Below are 17,360 nucleotides of genomic sequence, written 5' to 3'. Positions count from 1 at the left end.
GTGTTGTATTTCAACATATTCTAGAAACCTTTATGAATAAATAAAAACGTATTGTTTGCACTTTCACAAAAGTATGTCTCGATTCACAATTTTTCATGCTTTATGTACATAATTTTACTTAATCTGATTGTCAGTGTTTGCACTCTCAATTGTTCCCTTTACATCTTGTTCCCATCTTATCCGTCAGAAAAATATGAGAATATTCATAAATTATTAATATACCAATTAAAGATGCATAGTAGTTTGGTGCTAATTTAGAAAGTTTTAGACATTAAGAAAATAAAAGTTGCGTGTGAGAAGCATCATCTGAATGGTGTCCATTCAAATGACTCACTGTACTCATACTTTTCATATATAAATTTTTAATTAGGCATGTTGTGGGTCACCCATGTTGAAATTACTTGACCCATGGACACGGTAAGAATACTCATGCTCATTGGCTGCTGCGCCTTTAGATACGCTAGTATTGTAGTGCTGTTTGGTGATGCGAAGAGCAGAAAACAAGCTAATGAACAGCTTAGACTAGGTGGAAATATTTGTATTAATGCCAAAGTTGCTTATTTTTGGTCGGACAGGTGGGAATTAATGAGTGTGTAGACCTAGGTCTAAAACTCAATAGTATTAGTGTAATTTATGTAAACTCATAAAAGGTCATGCTGATCCACATCAATAGATGGCAATGCAGCATCTAACACCACTGTGGTATAAGTTATTAAAATACACAAAGAACAGCAATAGCTAAGAACTACTGGCACTACAGTTATTTTAATAATACATTGATAATACATCTTTTTGTCCCAATTTATATTAGGTGTCCTTAACTACTATGAACTTATATTTAAATTAATAATTTGATGCAATGCACTTACTGTGTAAATGCATGTTTTTTTCAATGTAATTACATTTTTAAAATACCTGCATATAATTACATGTAACATGTAATTAATTTCTGTAATTATATCTATAATTAGACTGTTGAGCCTTCTCTTACACCTTAACGGTGTTAAACTAAACCACACCACCAAACTGCTCCTTAACCTTCCCGTTAATAGCACATTAATAGCAGCACAAGTGTTTTGAAATACAACATGGACACAATAAGTACATTGTACTTATTTTTTACAAACTCTACAAAACAAACAAAAATGCTTGTAATAATACATGAATAATATTACATCAGTTTAAATCGCAACAGTTTTTAATGAAGAAAAAAGAGTGTTCTACAGCAAATTGTCTGAATCACGAAATGAATCAAGGGATTTAAATTCACACACAGGACAATGTCTGTATATACATCACTAGTTACGACTTTATTCATTTAAGAGACGGCTAAAACGAGTACATTTTCTTTGAGAAATCTTCTGTGACAGGCCTGTTCTAAGGTTCCAGAATCTAGATTTACTTTGTTATGGTGTTCCTGTGAAAAGAGCAAGATAAAACCAATTAACAACCAGAATATAGATAGAATGGAATAGAAATGGTGAATGAATACGTACGCATTCATGCTCTTCCCACTGCCACTCAGCACAATGTAAGGAGTTTTCTGGGACTTCTGCTTTTCCTGCAGAAGAGCGACGGTTCCCAGAGGAGTGTCACTGCTGCTCATCTTCTTCAGCAGCTGCAGAAACAACGGCCAAAAAAACCCTTAATAGTTTGACAAGACAGATGGTGGTATATACACACCAAAAAAGACCCACATCAATTAAAGCCACCATGAAATAAAAATGGACAATTCTTGTTTTTTTCTCACATGAGATTGCAGCAATAGCAAACGACAACGATCTAATCAATTCCCGATGGACAAGTCCTGGCCTCCATTTTTTTTGTTCAAGAAACCATTTATATCAAAATAGGGAAGAAAAGACTAATTGCAACTTCCATTTCGTGCCGAGTTTAATGGTGCTTCATGTTCTAAAATGCATGGCGATGTGAAGAAAACATACCGCCTCTTCCTCAAGCTTTTTCATTCTCCGTTCCGTCTTCATCTTGCCAGAACCCTTCCCGTGGAAGCGATGGGACAGCTGTCTGAAAGCCTGGAGGACGACACATGAAGCTGAGCACTCGTAGCAGTGATATCTAATAATGTGATAGGTGAAGAACCACACATGCACAAACCTCTTTAGGGGTCAGCTTGCGACCAGATTCATCAACATATTCAATCTTGACATCAGGCTTGTAGTGATCCTTTTCCTTAAAATCCTGAGTGAAGCCTCTGTATTCCTCCCTCCTGCTGTACTTGTCATCAATATTCCTGCAGTAGAATGAAAAATAAATAGGCGTGGCTTTTTTCCTTAAAAAAAAAGAAAGAAAAAAAGCAGCAAGAACCACTGGGGAAAGTATTTCTACATCTACTCACATCTTGTCTTCGATGCAGTAGTTATCGTTTGCCAGAACTGGTTTTGGGTTTTTGACACGAGCCACCTTCAGCATCTGTGTGTCCAACAGCCCTGAAAGGGTTAAATAAATATACATTTTTAAATAAATCAGACAATATTACCCATTCTATCAGGTTCAAAATCAGATTTGGTTCATCTCTCACCTTTGTTTTTGCACAGAAGCAGAGCAGCAGAGAGACCAGAGTTTACAATGGGCTCTTCATCCAGAATAGTTGTGGATGCCGTTGAGAACTATAACAGAAAAGATCATGTTAAAGAAAAGGTTTCACATTCCAACAGAATTGCAGTCAATGAGGTGAGCGGAAGACTCACATCTGCCTGGACTTTCTCCTCGTCCAGGTTGACAGTGCTCCAGCCCACGTTGTCATCCATATCAGAGTCTGACTGTCCACCTCCTTCTTTCTCAACATCCTTTTCAAAGTCCTGTGTAACCCAAACAAATCAAAATCATCAAGACCTACAGGTGAAGAAACATATCACAAGAGGGAAGGGTTGGGATGGTTTGTACCATAATATCCTCTTGGTCCTCTCGGTTTCCTGACAGCCCGTAGGTTGGGATGTCTCCAAGAGTACGACAAAATTCAGAGGTGGCATTGAAGACAATGTTGTTCCTTTTGTCTGGGTCATTCTCGTCATCTTCTGCCGTCTCCATTTGCTTCAGGTGCTCAGCCACCTGAAAACACCACGTACAAAAGAAAGTTGAATAAACATTTTATTGTTAATTATTAAAAATACATATTTAAAAAAAAAACGGTTATTTTTCCATCTGGCCCTATTGCATATGCATTTGGAGGAGATTCTCTTTCAGATGCAAAAATGATGGGAGGAGAGTATTTAAATGAATCATGCAAGGGGTTTACTAAGGTTAGCGCTAGTCAATTTACTGGTATTTGCGTCATTATTTAACGCCCAAAAAAGCATGTCTTAAAGCAGACGCTAATTTGTGCTGCTCTTGGTAGATTGCGTTGGTCATTATGGAAATGGTCCGGCTGCGTCTGTGTTCTTTCATTTGAGTGCTGTCAGTAGATCACACGCAGAACTTTCCACTCCAATCGGTGCTTTTATGGGTTTGCACTCTCACGCAAATTTGATCCGTTTAGTAAATCTGGCCCCAAGTGTGTGTCGTGCAGGTCAGCTGCGAGAAACTGCCACTGATTCAACGATATCTGTTAGACGAGAGGTGTCCAGCAAAAGTGCATGTTTTTTAACTCAACCACTGCCATAAAAAAAAAACGGACTAATTTGAATAATTAAAACAAATGTGGATTTTTATCTGCATTGCAGAAGAATTGCTTCAGAACTGAATAGTGCTGACCCTCTCTCCTGAGTCTTTGAGCATCTGTTTTTGCCTGAGTTTCCTCTGTTTCTCAAGTTGTTTCTGGAGCTCCTGCTCTGCTTCATCCTCTTCAAATGCAGTAGGCTCTGGAGAGACAAAGTCCTCTGGGAAAGACAAGGAGAAAGAGTGAGTGCAGAGAATACTGATGCAATTCATTTGAATTTCAAAGGGAAGCCCCACAGACAGAAAAGGATGCCTTCAGAAAATGAAAAATCATTAAAAAGTTCTGTTACCTTCATCACTAATGTCCATGTCGGCCATTCTAATGTCATCCGACTGTTGGAGGACATCCCTGGGCTTGCTGCTGGTTTCCAAAGCAACATATCCAGGCTCCGCCCCCTCCTCCTCCTCCTCATCTTGCCTTCTACCTCGACCTCGAGACCTGAGTGCCAGAATCGGTTTGGGGTTGAAATAACAGTGGTGTCGCTGTAGTATTCAACAGCAAGCAAGTAAAGGCTTTACCTGGAGCCAAAATCTGTGCTTCGAGTGTCGTCAATCAAGAGGTCACCAGCCCTCTCCTTCTTTCTGATTTTCTTGACTTTGCGTTTGGTCTTCTTAAAGCCAACCTGATGTGACACGCCAAAACAATCAGTCAAGAATGACATCAAACTTAAAACCGAGTGCACTTAAACAAACGTATTTCTCACCATTTCCTGTGGCGTGTAGTATTCAGTGGCGAGGCTGAGAGAGGGCATGTCCAGAGACTGGGCCTGATTGTGCAGGTTTTCTCTGATGGCCTGCAGCTCTCGCTCTCTCTCACCCCCGACAAAACCTCCAGAACTCAGCCTGAAACTCTTCTTCTTCTCTCCCTCGATCTCCTCATCGTACTTGGACAGCACAGACTTTGGCTTGAGCTGGAAAGAATTAAAAGAAGACATAAGAATGTTACGTTTAAGAAAGACAGAAGCGCACAGTGCTATCAGCCAATATCAGTGGTGTTTTAATAGAGGAGATTTTTTTGCTCATTGCCTCAACTTTACATTATAATGTTGTGATGCCAAATTCCAAGCAAACTGTTCAGGCAGTGTGACGTCAAGTGCTAATTTGTTACCAGGTGAGATTCTTTAAGGGTGCTTTCACACTTGGTTTGATTGCCTGGTCCGGAACAGAGTTCGATTGCCCGATTTTATTTTTTTTAACCTTTGTTTTTGTTTCCAAAGCATCAGCACATAATGGCACTTGCGTCTATCCGTCACAAATGTACCGCAAAAATTGTTTTAGTACGATTCCATTCGTTTCAGCAGGGTACCGTACTGGAGTTCACATGAAGCGTATCCGACCACCCTTTTAATGCGACCTCTGGTACGGATCACGGGTGCGCAATAGAGTTCGGAAAACAGCGTTCACATCATCCAAACAACCGAACTCTGACGTCAATTGAACCCAGGTGCGCACAAAAAAGTGCTAGTGAGAAAGCACCCTAAATATATTTTAATGCATCTAGCGAATTTGAAATTTCAAAGTTAACAGGCGATCTTACAACGAGCATGTCATCCACACTCTCCTCTTCTTCATAAGGTTTATAATCTGGCTTCTTTTTCTTCAGCTCCACATTTTTCTCTGCTTTCTCTTTGTCCACCAGACCCACATTCACCAGCACGTCCTCCTTCTCCTCCAGAACACCTGTGAAAATCACCCACACAGAGAAACCGTGAGTGCGCGTGTAGGTGCTGTCAGTGATTTAGCAGATGCTTATTCATCTACAGCAACAGAACATTTACCCATTCTCACCATCATCATGTTAGCTTACCTTTGTCTTGTAGAGTTAATACAACCGTTTCTCCCTCTCTGAAAGAGTCCATCTTGTGTTGAACCTTGAGCCCTTTGAGATGGCGTGAGCCGTACGAGTCCTGTTCAGTAAAACAGCTAAACTGAAGTAATACATAAATGGATATGCAATACTAATATATATATATATATATATTTATATAAATAAAATAAACCTTTTCATCAACAACAGTTACATGATCAAAGCTAGTGCATCTCACTGCTGGTTAAGGTCCCAGATGACTTAAAATTATTTAAAATAAGAATAAATAAATGTTAAAATAAACTAAAACAGTTAAACATCAAGATATTTCTTATGTTAATTCACCCCCTCAACAAACATCACATTTATTTAAGAGACCAGGATTCCCACTATCTTGGAAAACTTGCATTTGAGGATTTCTAAACATGGAAAAGTAATGTACATTAATAAAATCTTAAGAAAATTAATGAGTATGAATATAATTTTCTAGTTATGCCAATCTCTGAAATATTGTATTGGGTAGAAACTACTATCTGGGAGTAAAAAAATAAAATAAAATCAGCAACTCATTGAAGCTTCTGGAATGATCTAGAATTACATTTATTTTATATCATATTTATATATTATAATATGACTTTAATAACCAGCAAGTGTAAAAAATGAGTAGATTTTTCATTACAGCAGAAGTAACAGAAATATTTTAGGGGGCCTTTAAAATGTTGTCTTGGGGCACTTGGCTCACACACCCTCTTTTCCTGTGCAAACTCCTGCTCGACCAGATTGCTCACACCGAACTCTTCGTCCATCTCCTCTAGGAGTTTGGCCTGTTAAGAGAGGGATTACACAGAAGACAAAATAAAAACACAGATAAAGGAAAAGCGAGACAAAGCTAGCCATCTGGTTGCCTCCACAACGGTCTATTCTCACCCTCTTCTCTGCCAACTCCTTCTCCTTGGCTAGTTTGCGACTCCTCTCTACCCAGGCTGCTGTGTCGTCCAGCCATGGTTCATCATCCCCAAGCGCCTTCACCTTCCTGAAAACAAAACAACAAAGAGACGGATATTAGTACAATTTAGCATTTGATTTAGTTTGAATAACATAGAATTACAATATTGAAAGTTATTATCCATTGCAGGTGGCAACAATATCCTACCCCAGTTTCTTATTGAGTAGACGCTTCTCTTTGAGAGCAGCCAGTTTCTCTCTAATCTCAGCCTGCTGTTTGATGTGGACAGGATTAATGGTCTCAGCCACGAGGGGCTCCTCCTTGGTTCCAGTCTCTGAGGAACCGTCAAACAATCATAGATTTAGAAAGAAATGCTTCAAATAAGATTGCATTTAAAACCATGCGTACAATAAAGCAAATACGTACACTAACGTTCTATAGTTTGGGTCAAAAAGATTTTTTATGTTTTTGAAATTCTCGTGCCTAAGGCCGCATTTATTTGATGAAAAATACCGTAGAAACGGTGATATTATGAAATATTACTACAACTTAAAATAACTTTTTTTCTATTTTAATATATTTAAAATGTTAATTTATTAGTAATAAAACGTAATATTACAAAGCAGAGTTTTCAGCATCTTTACTCCAGTCTTCAGTGTCACATGATCCTTCAGTAATCATTCTGATATGTTGATTTGCTGCTCAGGAAACATTCGCCAAAGGAGTTTTGCCAAAACTCTCGTTATAATCAATGGCGCTGTCTGCACTGCACAATGAATCTCTTATTTACATCATGTTTGAACTGTTAGTTATGATGAAAGCATTCGTGGGAGTGCAGAAATCAGGTTGCATTGACGAGATCAACGGCTACAATGCTCATGACTGCAATCTTTCATGCGACGAAAGTAGATCTGAATATAATGCTATAATCAACGCCCAATTAGTTAATCTCAACAGTTGTAATAGTAAAAACGTAGTAAAAAATTTCGAGAGATTTTCACATGTAATACTTATTTCATATGCAAAGATGTTAGCTAATAACAGTGGGCGTTTACACTGGAGTCTCATATCAGAAACAACATTCAAATCAGGGTAGAAAATGGCCTTTTATTTCTAAATTAGGACATGTAAATCATACTAAGATTATAAGTACACCTCAGGAAACATTGTTTAAAAAAATGCAGTTCATGACCCCTTTAATGAATCATTGCCTAATAAGTTTTTTGTTGTAAATAAAATCTTACTGTGTCCAAAATGTAAACAGTAGTGTATAAAACAGCACTTTGATGTAACATGACCATCAAATTCTTACCTTTCTTGTTTTCATTGAGATCAAGGGGTTTTAAACCTAGTTTGGCCCTTAGTTTACTGCAAAACAAAGAGTAATAGCATTTAGTAATATACCATACATGCATTTAAATTAATTATACCTTCCCCTCCCATAATTACAAAAGACAGTATTCTACAAAACATACTTGGTCTCTTCAATGCTGAGCGAAGCATCACCACCAGCAGATTTGGGACCTGGCTCTGCAACACAAGATGTTGACATACATGAATACAGTACAATGTCAAGGCCTACCAAGGCCTTAAAGATTATTGCATGCCATAAATGTAGTAGGACAAAGAAATGTATGGGCTACTATGGTGAATTTTAGTAAGGAATGAGGATAAGATGAAGGCTGCCCAGGCAGTTTCCCAGACTGAAATGCATGTTTAAGCCGTTTTAACTGAAAGCAACTTTCACCGACATATTTTTAAATATGGCAGTGCCATTGTTTTGTCTCAAGAAGCACATCAGTAATGTTATTTTCTAAGGCGCGTTTATAAAAGCTACGTAAATGTCCTAATTGAACAAAGGCCTTATCCTGGCTTAATCTAAGCCCTGTCTGTGAAACCAGGTCTGTATAAGGCTCAAACATGCTGTCTACATTTTCATTTGATGACAGTATAGCAGAACACCTAGTCAACACAGTTTTACTGTAGTAATTATGGTAGTTTGTCAGAAACTACGGGGTGGACAGGATGACTGACCGCTGTTGTCCTCGAAAGCAGGATCAAGCCTCTCTTTCTTGACTCGCGGCTCTGCATTGCTCCTCTCTGCTCTCCCGCTTCTGTCTCTCTCTGCTCCCCGGCTGCTCCTCTCTCTGGATCGGGATCTCTTTCTCTTCTCTCGATCTCGGTCCTTCTCCTTCTCCTTGTCTCGATCCTTGTGACGGTGTTTCTTGTGCTCACGGTGCCGATCCTCGGGATCCCGGTCTTTCTCCTTTTCTTTGTGTTTCTTTGATGAACCCATTTCGGTTCTGTTTACGGACTAAATGTGCTAACTTATTTGCGTCTCTCTAACTAATGCACTTTAGTTGAGTATAACACGGCAAACAGGTAACTATTTAACTAATATCAACATTACAAAGACATCGTAGTATCAGGTCCAGATTCTATTATCGGGGTTTTAACGCATTATTTCGCATTTATTCTTGTTGAAAATGTAAACACACAAAAAAACACGACTACCGCAATAACGCGATCGTATGATGAACGCCGTGCTGCTCTGACAACTTCCGGGTTAAATGGACTAAGAGGGTGTTTTAGCGCCACCTACTAGTATGGAAGCTGTTGGTCTGTACAACGCAGTTTTAACCCGTTTTATTAAGTCTATGGCAAAACCTCATTTAAATGGTATGAGAATAATATTATGAGAAAGTATAGTAATAACTTTTTTGTAACATGTAAATCTAATTGTTCGCAAAATGCTAAATTAATAAAATGGCCATTACAACCGTTCAATAAAGTCAAATAGGCTAGGCTATTTGTAAAACACTAGGCCTACTATACTATAACATGCTTTAAATTTATTAATGGTAGTAGATATATGAGCTTGAGGAGAAAGATTTGTAGTTCAGTACTTTTCACAATAAATATTGTGAGCATTATAATAAGGATTTTTACAGAAAATAGTACCTCACAGTCACATCCCTATTGAGCAAATTAAGGTGAGAAGAAACTCCACACAAAAATACAAATTATTGTTGAAAGAAAGTAGAGATGAACACAGACATATATAATTTGTATGCAAAGAATTCTAATAAATTCTAAATTATGTGTCTGTCTATCTATCTATCTATCTATCTATCTATCTATCTATCTATCTATCTATCTATCTATCTGTGCTGTCAAAAGTGTTTTTATATAATATGTGTTACATGTGTGAATTCTAAAAAATTCTAAATTATATATGTGTCTGTCTATCTATCTGTCAAATCAATTAATTGTGATTAATCGATTCTAAAATAAAAGTTTGATTATATAATAAAAGTTTGATTATATAATATATGTGACAGTGACACACACACACACACACTTTCTTTGGTGAAAAAAACAACAACAGTTTAACTAATAGAGGTTAACATCTTTTACTTCAATGTCTGTCTTTACTTGAGTAAGAATATACAAGCTTCTTTTGGCATGATTACTAACAAACATTTGGAGGAGGAAGGTGACTTTCTGATCAAACAAAAATGAAGAGGGATATTTCCACTCAATAATAATAAACATACATTGACAGTGAGCCATTCAAGGCAAATGAAAACACAGAGATTATAATAATAAGTGAAACAAACATAATGAAATTCTGAGATCAAAAAATGCTCTTAACCATTCAATTACATGAATCGGACCAATGTACAAACATTTAAAGTATACTTTATTATTAAAGTCGGCTTAAATTCTGTGACCAATCGAACAAATCATATTTCATTATTGTCATTCGAACAAATCATTGTTCATTATTATCATTCATTATTTCCCATTATTATGTTTTGTTGTTGTAATTCAGTATGCCTCCAACAACACCAGGCTATAATTAGGCCCACAAGGCCTAAACCAGATGACAATGTCTGTAGGGTGTTCAGGCATCCAGATCATTTTGCCTCTCCAAAATGGAGTCCAGATACTCCATTTCCACATTGGCAATTCTTGCAAAACAAAGGAAAATGACATATATTATGTAAAACTGACACAGAGCAAAAAATATAGATTCCGAGTGTAAAAATATTGTCTAAAAACATTCTAAAAAAAATTCCCGGACACATTTCAAATAAAATAAAGCTTTTGTTTTGTTTTTAACAAAGTTCCATAGCTTTTTAATTAAATACAAAGCGGAAATATGTTCATGACAGTTTTTGATTTGCTCCATTATGGGCCACAAACCTCTAATCTTAATATAAAAAAATAAGAGACTCCTTAATTGTCCATTATAGTCATTCTTATTCCCATAAAACAAGAGCCATTCCACAAGAACCCTCTCTTGTGAAGTCAACCATTGTGACTTCCAATGCCATTTTTAGCTTGTCAGCTGTCTTGCCATACTAATTTGATATTCTCATAATGACCACTGCACACACAGCTCAACATCAGAGAAAAACAAAGGCCTTTTTATGCAAATTAACACACCCAATTGGCATGAAAATACCTTGTAGTGATAACGAAAATAACTTTGAAGTCTGGGTCCCTGCTGCATCATTTACCTTCATTTGAATTTATGAACAAGCTGCCCTGCTTTACACTAGCACTCCTGTGGAGGAACCAGCAGCTCTTTCCACAGAGTTAACATTTCTTTTGGGGTGCGTTTATGCACTAGGAGAACATTATGATATGCACACGGCTTTTCCCGCAGATCCTCTGGAAGGTCGAAGGTGAGGAAACCCGAATGATGAGTGGGGGATACGCCGAGCCTGTGAAGGCACATTCCTAAGTAAACATCGTCAATGGGAAACAAGCTGACCCAACGTGAGACCTCCTGCAGATGCATGGCCAAAGCACCAGAGTAAACCACCCCTCCACCTCCTGCATACGCGGGATACGATCCCTTATAGAAGCTTTCGGGTATGTAATATTTAGTATAAGGCTGCCGATTGGGCCAGGCATTGGCAATAACATCCCCTACAATGAAATCGTCCCATCCTTTCATTTTATTTTGAAGTGTTTTTTGTACTCCAACATGGTCTAAGTAGTCCAGCAGAGCCTTAGTCCTAACGAACACATCATCATCTCCCTTGAAAATGAAGTGGACATGAGGGCAGTGTTGTGAAAACCAGTCCCAGAAGAGGACATCCTTCAGGGTGAGGTTGAAGAAAGTGTCTTTGAAATCCCACTGCAGGATGTCCTTATGGGTGCTGCTCTCCAACTTCAATAGGGCACTCAGGTCCGGATGAGGCCCTGTCTCTGTGTCCTGCCTCGCAAGCAAGAAGACAGTGCGTATGAACCAGCCTCTTCCTCTGCCGTCCCCTTGGATCCAGCCGCTCCTTCCCCATGTCTCTCGGATGGCCTGTCTGTTCTCAAAGTTTCCAACTTGTGACTTAATCGCCATCAGAAGGAACAGCGTTTCAGAGTCCTGCCCGAAACACAGGTTGGGTTGGTCCAGAAGGATAGCGTAACGCCTACAGTGCATGGACAGGACAAAATCCTTCATTTGTTCTGGAAGGGTGTTAAAATCGGGCAGGTGAGACGCCCAAGTCTCGTTTTGTTCACAAGCACCAGTTTTTCCCATCTCTTGGGGTTGTATTGCATCAAGGCTTGGACCTTTGTACCTTGTGTAGTTACCTCTCAATATGGGGTTGTGTTCTCTGTCCCAAATGTGCTGGAGGCGGTTCCACAGTGCCCCGTCCTCTAATCTGAGATTCCAGAAGGGCCGAACTGGATGGGATGCAAGAGCTCCCGAGTTTGAAGAGGCTCCGGTGGCAATGAAATGGAGGGGGAGCTGCTGCGGTAGAGGAGGGGAGTAGGATACGGCTACAAATATGGACACCATGATGTAGATCAACAGGTGACTTACCATCACACAAGGCAAGAGACACAGACATAGGATCTTTCCATTACACCTGGAGCGTGCCATGGACTGGAAGAGAATGGGAAACATTGAGAAGTAGTGTAAATGGATATTTAATACACCCCATCAAATTTCAGTGAATTACAGATGAGAAATCTCAGACAGGCCAAGCTGTTTTTATTAGAGCAAAATACTAGTGCTTCTGCCACTAGGAGGAAGTCTCTGAAGAAATCCGTCTCCATGGTTTTTCCTCGTGAGACTCGTTATGTGCGCCTGACCAGGCAACATCCATAGCATCCTACATGATATTTACATCATGTACTTTAAGACCACAACATTTACTCTGCATATGGAAAAGCCTTGCTTACAGCACTATTTCATTTATCTTCCCTTGGCCAACTGAAGCACACTAATCTGGGATGGCAAAAAAATAATAATCCAGTTTTATTTATTTATTTTTTTACCAGGAAAATATTTCTACAGAGAAAACTATTTCCCACAACATTTTGGAATTTCATAATATTTCAGACATACTTGGTACAGCTGTAGGCCTACTCAGAAAATGCATAATAAATTTACTCAATACATTAGTAATAGTACATAACACAAATAATTAAATAAAAAAAACCACATTTTTAATAATATATTTTCACCTTTTTAGCTGAAGTGACATATTCAACATATTCATATAACTGAAAGCTAATGTATTATCTTACAAAAATCCTCTGTAATACTGTAGAGAAGTCATTCACAATACCTTCAGATTAGAGGTTCAGTTGCTCTGATGGTTGTAGCAAACTTCTGTCAGTTATCTAGAATTTTCTCCCCATGCAGTTCCCATTCTTTCTTGACAAGTCCTCAGAGGTCCCCGGTGTCTTTCCATGCTGGTTGTGTACGGCGTCAGGAATGCGTAAATATTAAATTGGCCTTTTCTTCTGCAAACATTATATCCTGGTTCTGTTGGTGGGGTGTTGAAATTAAACCATAGAGCAGGATTGCCTCTCAATGTCTTCACAGGTGCAGATACTAAATGAGAACATTTGCATGCCACAGGTGATTTGAGGTGGCAGATAAGCCACACCCACCAATGTTACATGTAAAGCCTTTTTGCATAATCGCTGCATTATACCCATGGGCCTTCTGACATTTGTAAAACTCCTGGACTGAGATATTACATGTCAGTTTCAGCAGAAATGTTGAGCTTACAATGTGTTTTGCTTGATCAGTGATGCTTCCTATAGGCTACACCTAAAAAAAAGTGTTGCTGGGCAACATGTTTGATGACTCTAGAGAGATTTAGTGAAACGTGCCTTGAATCACAATGACTGAATTCTTCCTTATTGGAGGTATACAAAGTTATCATTAAGTAAGAATGATTAAGTCATTTTTCCAAGCAAAGAATATAGAATTTAGAAATATCACATGAGAGACAGCTGTTGGCCTGAATATCAACATGGCTGTGATTCAGCTGCAGGTAATCACATAATTCAAAACAACACAGAAGTCATTTCTGAGTGACACAATATTGCTTGCTATTTACTTAATGAAAATAGTTTAGAACAAAGCAGATTAAACAATTTTGCGTCCCCGTGCAACACACATTTGTGGTGTTTGTTCCTGAATCAATCAGTGATTTGAACGATTCCCTTAAGTGAACGATTCACTGACTCACTCAAAGACTGGCTGAATTCAAAATAGCATACTCTATCTGTGCCAATGATATGGGAGAAATATTGAGAGTAGTAATAAGCTATTCTGAATTCAGTCACAATCACTTTAGTTTCTGAAGGAATCAATGTTTTTGAACAAATCATTGAATCAATGATTTATTCACCTACTGAATTAACTATTTAGGCTAACCTGCAGAAAGATTCACTGAAAAGTCTCCACCACTGATGAACAGACTTGCAGTCTGTCTTTTGGATTGTATGGCCAGCAAGCACTTGGCAGGTTTAGCTTGCTTTAGATTCTAGCGTCACCGTTGCATTCCAAAATGTGTCGGGCACACAATTCATAATCAAGCGCAAGTATGTGCACTGGTCAAGCACTCACAAATGCTTGCTAACTTGTGTTAAGTATGTGTCTGGCCTATATAAGCACTCTTGGAACAACCCTCAACCAATCAAATTCAACTGGAGCTAGCTGTTGTACAGTTATCATCGTCTAATTATTATAGAGAACTTGCAGTAAAATCAAATGCACTTATTTTATTACTCTACATTCATGCCCTCAAGACCAGGCTACACAATTGAGTCATCAAGTTTCACCAATATTACATGGAGATTTTGGGGACACGGATCAGCAGCGTTGCCTTGAGCATTCTTATGCTGGCCTCTCACATGTGCACACGATTCCACACACACTCTAAAAGCCTTTGCCCCAGTTTCTTTCCTCATCCCTCAGGCACACTACCATTTCAGCTTTGTTCTATCATCTTGACGTTAACGCTGAAGTGGCCTGCAAGTCACAGGAGGGATCCCTATAGGAGGAGTAGATTAGATTGCAACAAGGACGCCGCCGAAAAGCCAATGCAAACCGAGTCCAGAGAGGTCTCTCCCGGAGAGGGCAGCACCTAGGTTTCACTTTGATATGATAGGTGTCCTGTATTAGACCATGCTGACTATTGATCCAAGCCCTTGGGGTGCCAAATCACAGCGCAGTCGCACAACACAGCAGCTAACAATTATGTAGTGGGCTACACTGCTGATTTGTCAATGGTAATCTGACAGCTCATTGACTATACTTTAATAACCAATAATTTCCAAACCAACATCCCTGGTTCTGAATGAACTGGTCCTGGTTAGGGTGGGGTTATGGGAGTGTTTGACTAATGCAACAAGATACCACATTTGTTTTGTGTCACAAGCAGAGAAACACTGCAGCATGGCCAATTTGTTGTAAAAAAATTTATTTCGACAAATCATTTTAGCTTTGCAAGAACATCATATCGATGAATAATTCTGTAACAAGCCGATCTTTTTTTTTTTTTAGAGGTACGTTATTCTCATAGTCATTACCGGCAAGGATCAGTCTAACACTTTTAATCGTTTTTGCTTCACAACAGTATCACAGTCTCTCACAGTAAAGTTTTAAACAGGAAAAAGGATGAAGCCCCATCATTTGTCAGTGATAAAAACTGAAGTACACACAAGTATATGGTCAAACCAACACAGGCTGCCATGTCCGTCTTCTCTCTGAAGCAGCGTGGGCACTGAATTCTCACAGGGGAGAACGGCTGAGTCAGTAGGAAGGGGAGAGAAGACTGGAAGGTCAGTTTGGAGCAACATGCATTCAAAGTACATCAAAGTACAACCCTTGAGGGATCTCTATAAACCTCTATCCAAAGAGTCACTGATAAAATTGCCATGATCAAACAAAAATGAACATGTGAAAATATAACATCTTCAATGAGCAATTTAGCAGTTTAGGTAAGAAAATCTGCAGGTAAAGTGTAAAGTTACAGTAACAGAGTATGACAACATCATATCGCCGGGGAACAAGGTAAGACACTGATAACTGAGCAGTTCAAACATGTTTTATCCTAGAGGGCACTTCTTTTTGTCAATATTAAAGATGCCAACCTTCAAAGCCAACCTTCATTTCAATATTTGGCACAAAAATTAGATAATAATAACAATAGTAATAATAATAATTTAAAAAAAGAACAAGCATCACATACATGAATAAATTCACAGAAAGAATCAATTCACAAACTTACAAACTAATTTTACACAAAACTTTACATTTAGTTCATTTCTATGTGCAAACCATATATTGTATATAAGATTATTCAACACAGGAAACACTGGTCATATATAGTATCCAGTTCCAACGCTTTGCACACATTTTATAAACAAATTCAGCTTTCGTACACTGAGATTCTCAAGATGTGGACAGCCAACAGCGATTCACCCAATCTATGATGTCCAGTGCTATTCATTCAGTGTTGCCAGGTGATTCTGGTATTTGTTTCTACAGTGAAAGGTATGATTGAATGTACAAAGAGGTAAATTTCCCCCAATGTCTGGAAGAGCAAATCTAGGTTAAAGAAGGCATACAGCAGTGGCTCATGGCATTGACAAATGCAAGCTAACAGCGAAGCTTGAGTTGTGCCAATGGACATTTAACAGGCCTGAGGTTGGGATTCTTGATAGAAATGGTAGGAAGGTTGGACTCACATTACTCGTGTGTCTCAACATGTCTAGCACACAGATTCTCTTCTTGTGTCCACACACACACATACACATTTGCGCAAACAGATATAACACAGAGCAAAACAAATCCAAAACAAAACATTTACAAGACTTCCAAGTGCTTAATTTTCTTTCCATTGATAGGTGCTACATTGACTCGGAAGACGGTTATTGTACCAAAAGGCATCCCTGGCATTACTTTTTCGCTTATAATACATTTCATACATTTACTCATGCGGGAATGGGGGATGGGGTGGGGGGATCTGGCAGTTTTTTGAAATGGTAAACTAAATGAGACAAGAAATAATGGAAGAAGAAGGTACCTCATGCCAGATACCAAAGGATCTGTTTACCAATGAAAATAGTCAGTAGTTAATTTCGCCAGGGCATGTACTGTAAACTGTGTGTTAAATTTCTGTGTTGAATTCCTCCATGTCATTTCAATTCAATATGCTGTCATGTGGTCAATTCAAACCAAATTCAAACTCAGGAATTAAAGATTTTGATTTTTTTTTTTGCCTTATCCTGCCTTATAGATTAGAATTTGTCTGATTTATCAGCACTCTGTCAACTCACTGACACCTATTTATTAGGTGTTGCTTACCTAATCGTTTCCTATGGGCATAATCAAGCTACAGTGTCAGACAAAAACACTGTCAGCAGAAAGAGACAGAATAAAACAGTCAGCATGTCACGGTATGACAAATACAAGCAGCAGCTGACCCTAAAATAACAAAGCAATGGCACTGAATTGGTCGTTCATAACAGCCATCTTAAACCGGGTTCAGACTTCATGATATTGGGCATGATTTGGCCTGCTGAGTCAAATTTTGTGTATCCTAAAATATTCCTCTGATTGCTAGTTTCAAATGTTCGCTGACAGCCATTGCGATCAAATCTTACAAAATTCAG

General features: G+C 38.6%; 2 protein-coding genes across 2 annotated transcripts; both read right to left on the bottom strand.

The window, feature by feature from the left end:
* Positions 1–1,285: 1,285 nt before the first annotated feature.
* Positions 1,286–8,789, bottom strand: sart1 (spliceosome associated factor 1, recruiter of U4/U6.U5 tri-snRNP). Its single transcript, XM_056261974.1, has 20 exons — positions 8,463–8,789; positions 7,904–7,958; positions 7,741–7,796; positions 6,636–6,762; positions 6,410–6,515; positions 6,229–6,306; positions 5,483–5,582; positions 5,213–5,355; positions 4,380–4,586; positions 4,195–4,298; positions 3,966–4,114; positions 3,712–3,836; positions 2,905–3,069; positions 2,709–2,819; positions 2,540–2,627; positions 2,357–2,447; positions 2,116–2,251; positions 1,944–2,033; positions 1,497–1,618; positions 1,286–1,417 (listed from the first exon to the last, which is right to left on the bottom strand). The coding sequence occupies exons 1-20, from the start codon at positions 8,722–8,724 to the stop codon at positions 1,399–1,401; spliced, it is 2,334 nt and encodes a 777-aa protein (XP_056117949.1). The 5' UTR covers positions 8,725–8,789; the 3' UTR covers positions 1,286–1,398.
* Positions 8,790–10,944: 2,155 nt separating this feature from the next.
* Positions 10,945–13,341, bottom strand: si:dkey-175m17.6 (N-acetyllactosaminide beta-1,3-N-acetylglucosaminyltransferase 2). The gene is made up of 2 exons (XM_056262339.1): positions 13,013–13,341; positions 10,945–12,324 (listed from the first exon to the last, which is right to left on the bottom strand). The coding sequence occupies exon 2, from the start codon at positions 12,319–12,321 to the stop codon at positions 10,993–10,995; it is 1,329 nt and encodes a 442-aa protein (XP_056118314.1). The 5' UTR covers positions 12,322–12,324; positions 13,013–13,341; the 3' UTR covers positions 10,945–10,992.
* Between the last annotated feature and the right edge of the window lie 4,019 nt (positions 13,342–17,360).

Source organism: Rhinichthys klamathensis, unplaced genomic scaffold (genome assembly GCF_029890125.1).
Source record: "Rhinichthys klamathensis goyatoka isolate OS25496 unplaced genomic scaffold, OSU_Roscu_1.1 h1tg000191l_1, whole genome shotgun sequence".
Classification (NCBI taxonomy): domain Eukaryota; kingdom Metazoa; phylum Chordata; class Actinopteri; order Cypriniformes; family Leuciscidae; genus Rhinichthys; species Rhinichthys klamathensis.
This window is presented reverse-complemented; position numbering and strand designations above follow the sequence as displayed.

What these genes read in the sequence shown, in the direction of transcription:
- sart1 (XM_056261974.1), bottom strand. Translation starts at nt 8,724, where the DNA reads ATGGGTTCATCAAAGAAACACAAAGAAAAGGAGAAAGACCGGGATCCC. An exon ending in CTACTCAATAAGAAACTGGG is followed by an intron (nt 6,516 to 6,635) that starts GTAGGATATTGT and finishes TTTTGTTTTCAG; the next exon opens with GAAGGTGAAGGCGCTTGGGG. An exon ending in ATTAACTCTACAAGACAAAG is followed by an intron (nt 5,356 to 5,482) that starts GTAAGCTAACAT and finishes TGATTTTCACAG; the next exon opens with GTGTTCTGGAGGAGAAGGAG.
- si:dkey-175m17.6 (XM_056262339.1), bottom strand. Translation starts at nt 12,321, where the DNA reads ATGGCACGCTCCAGGTGTAATGGAAAGATCCTATGTCTGTGTCTCTTG.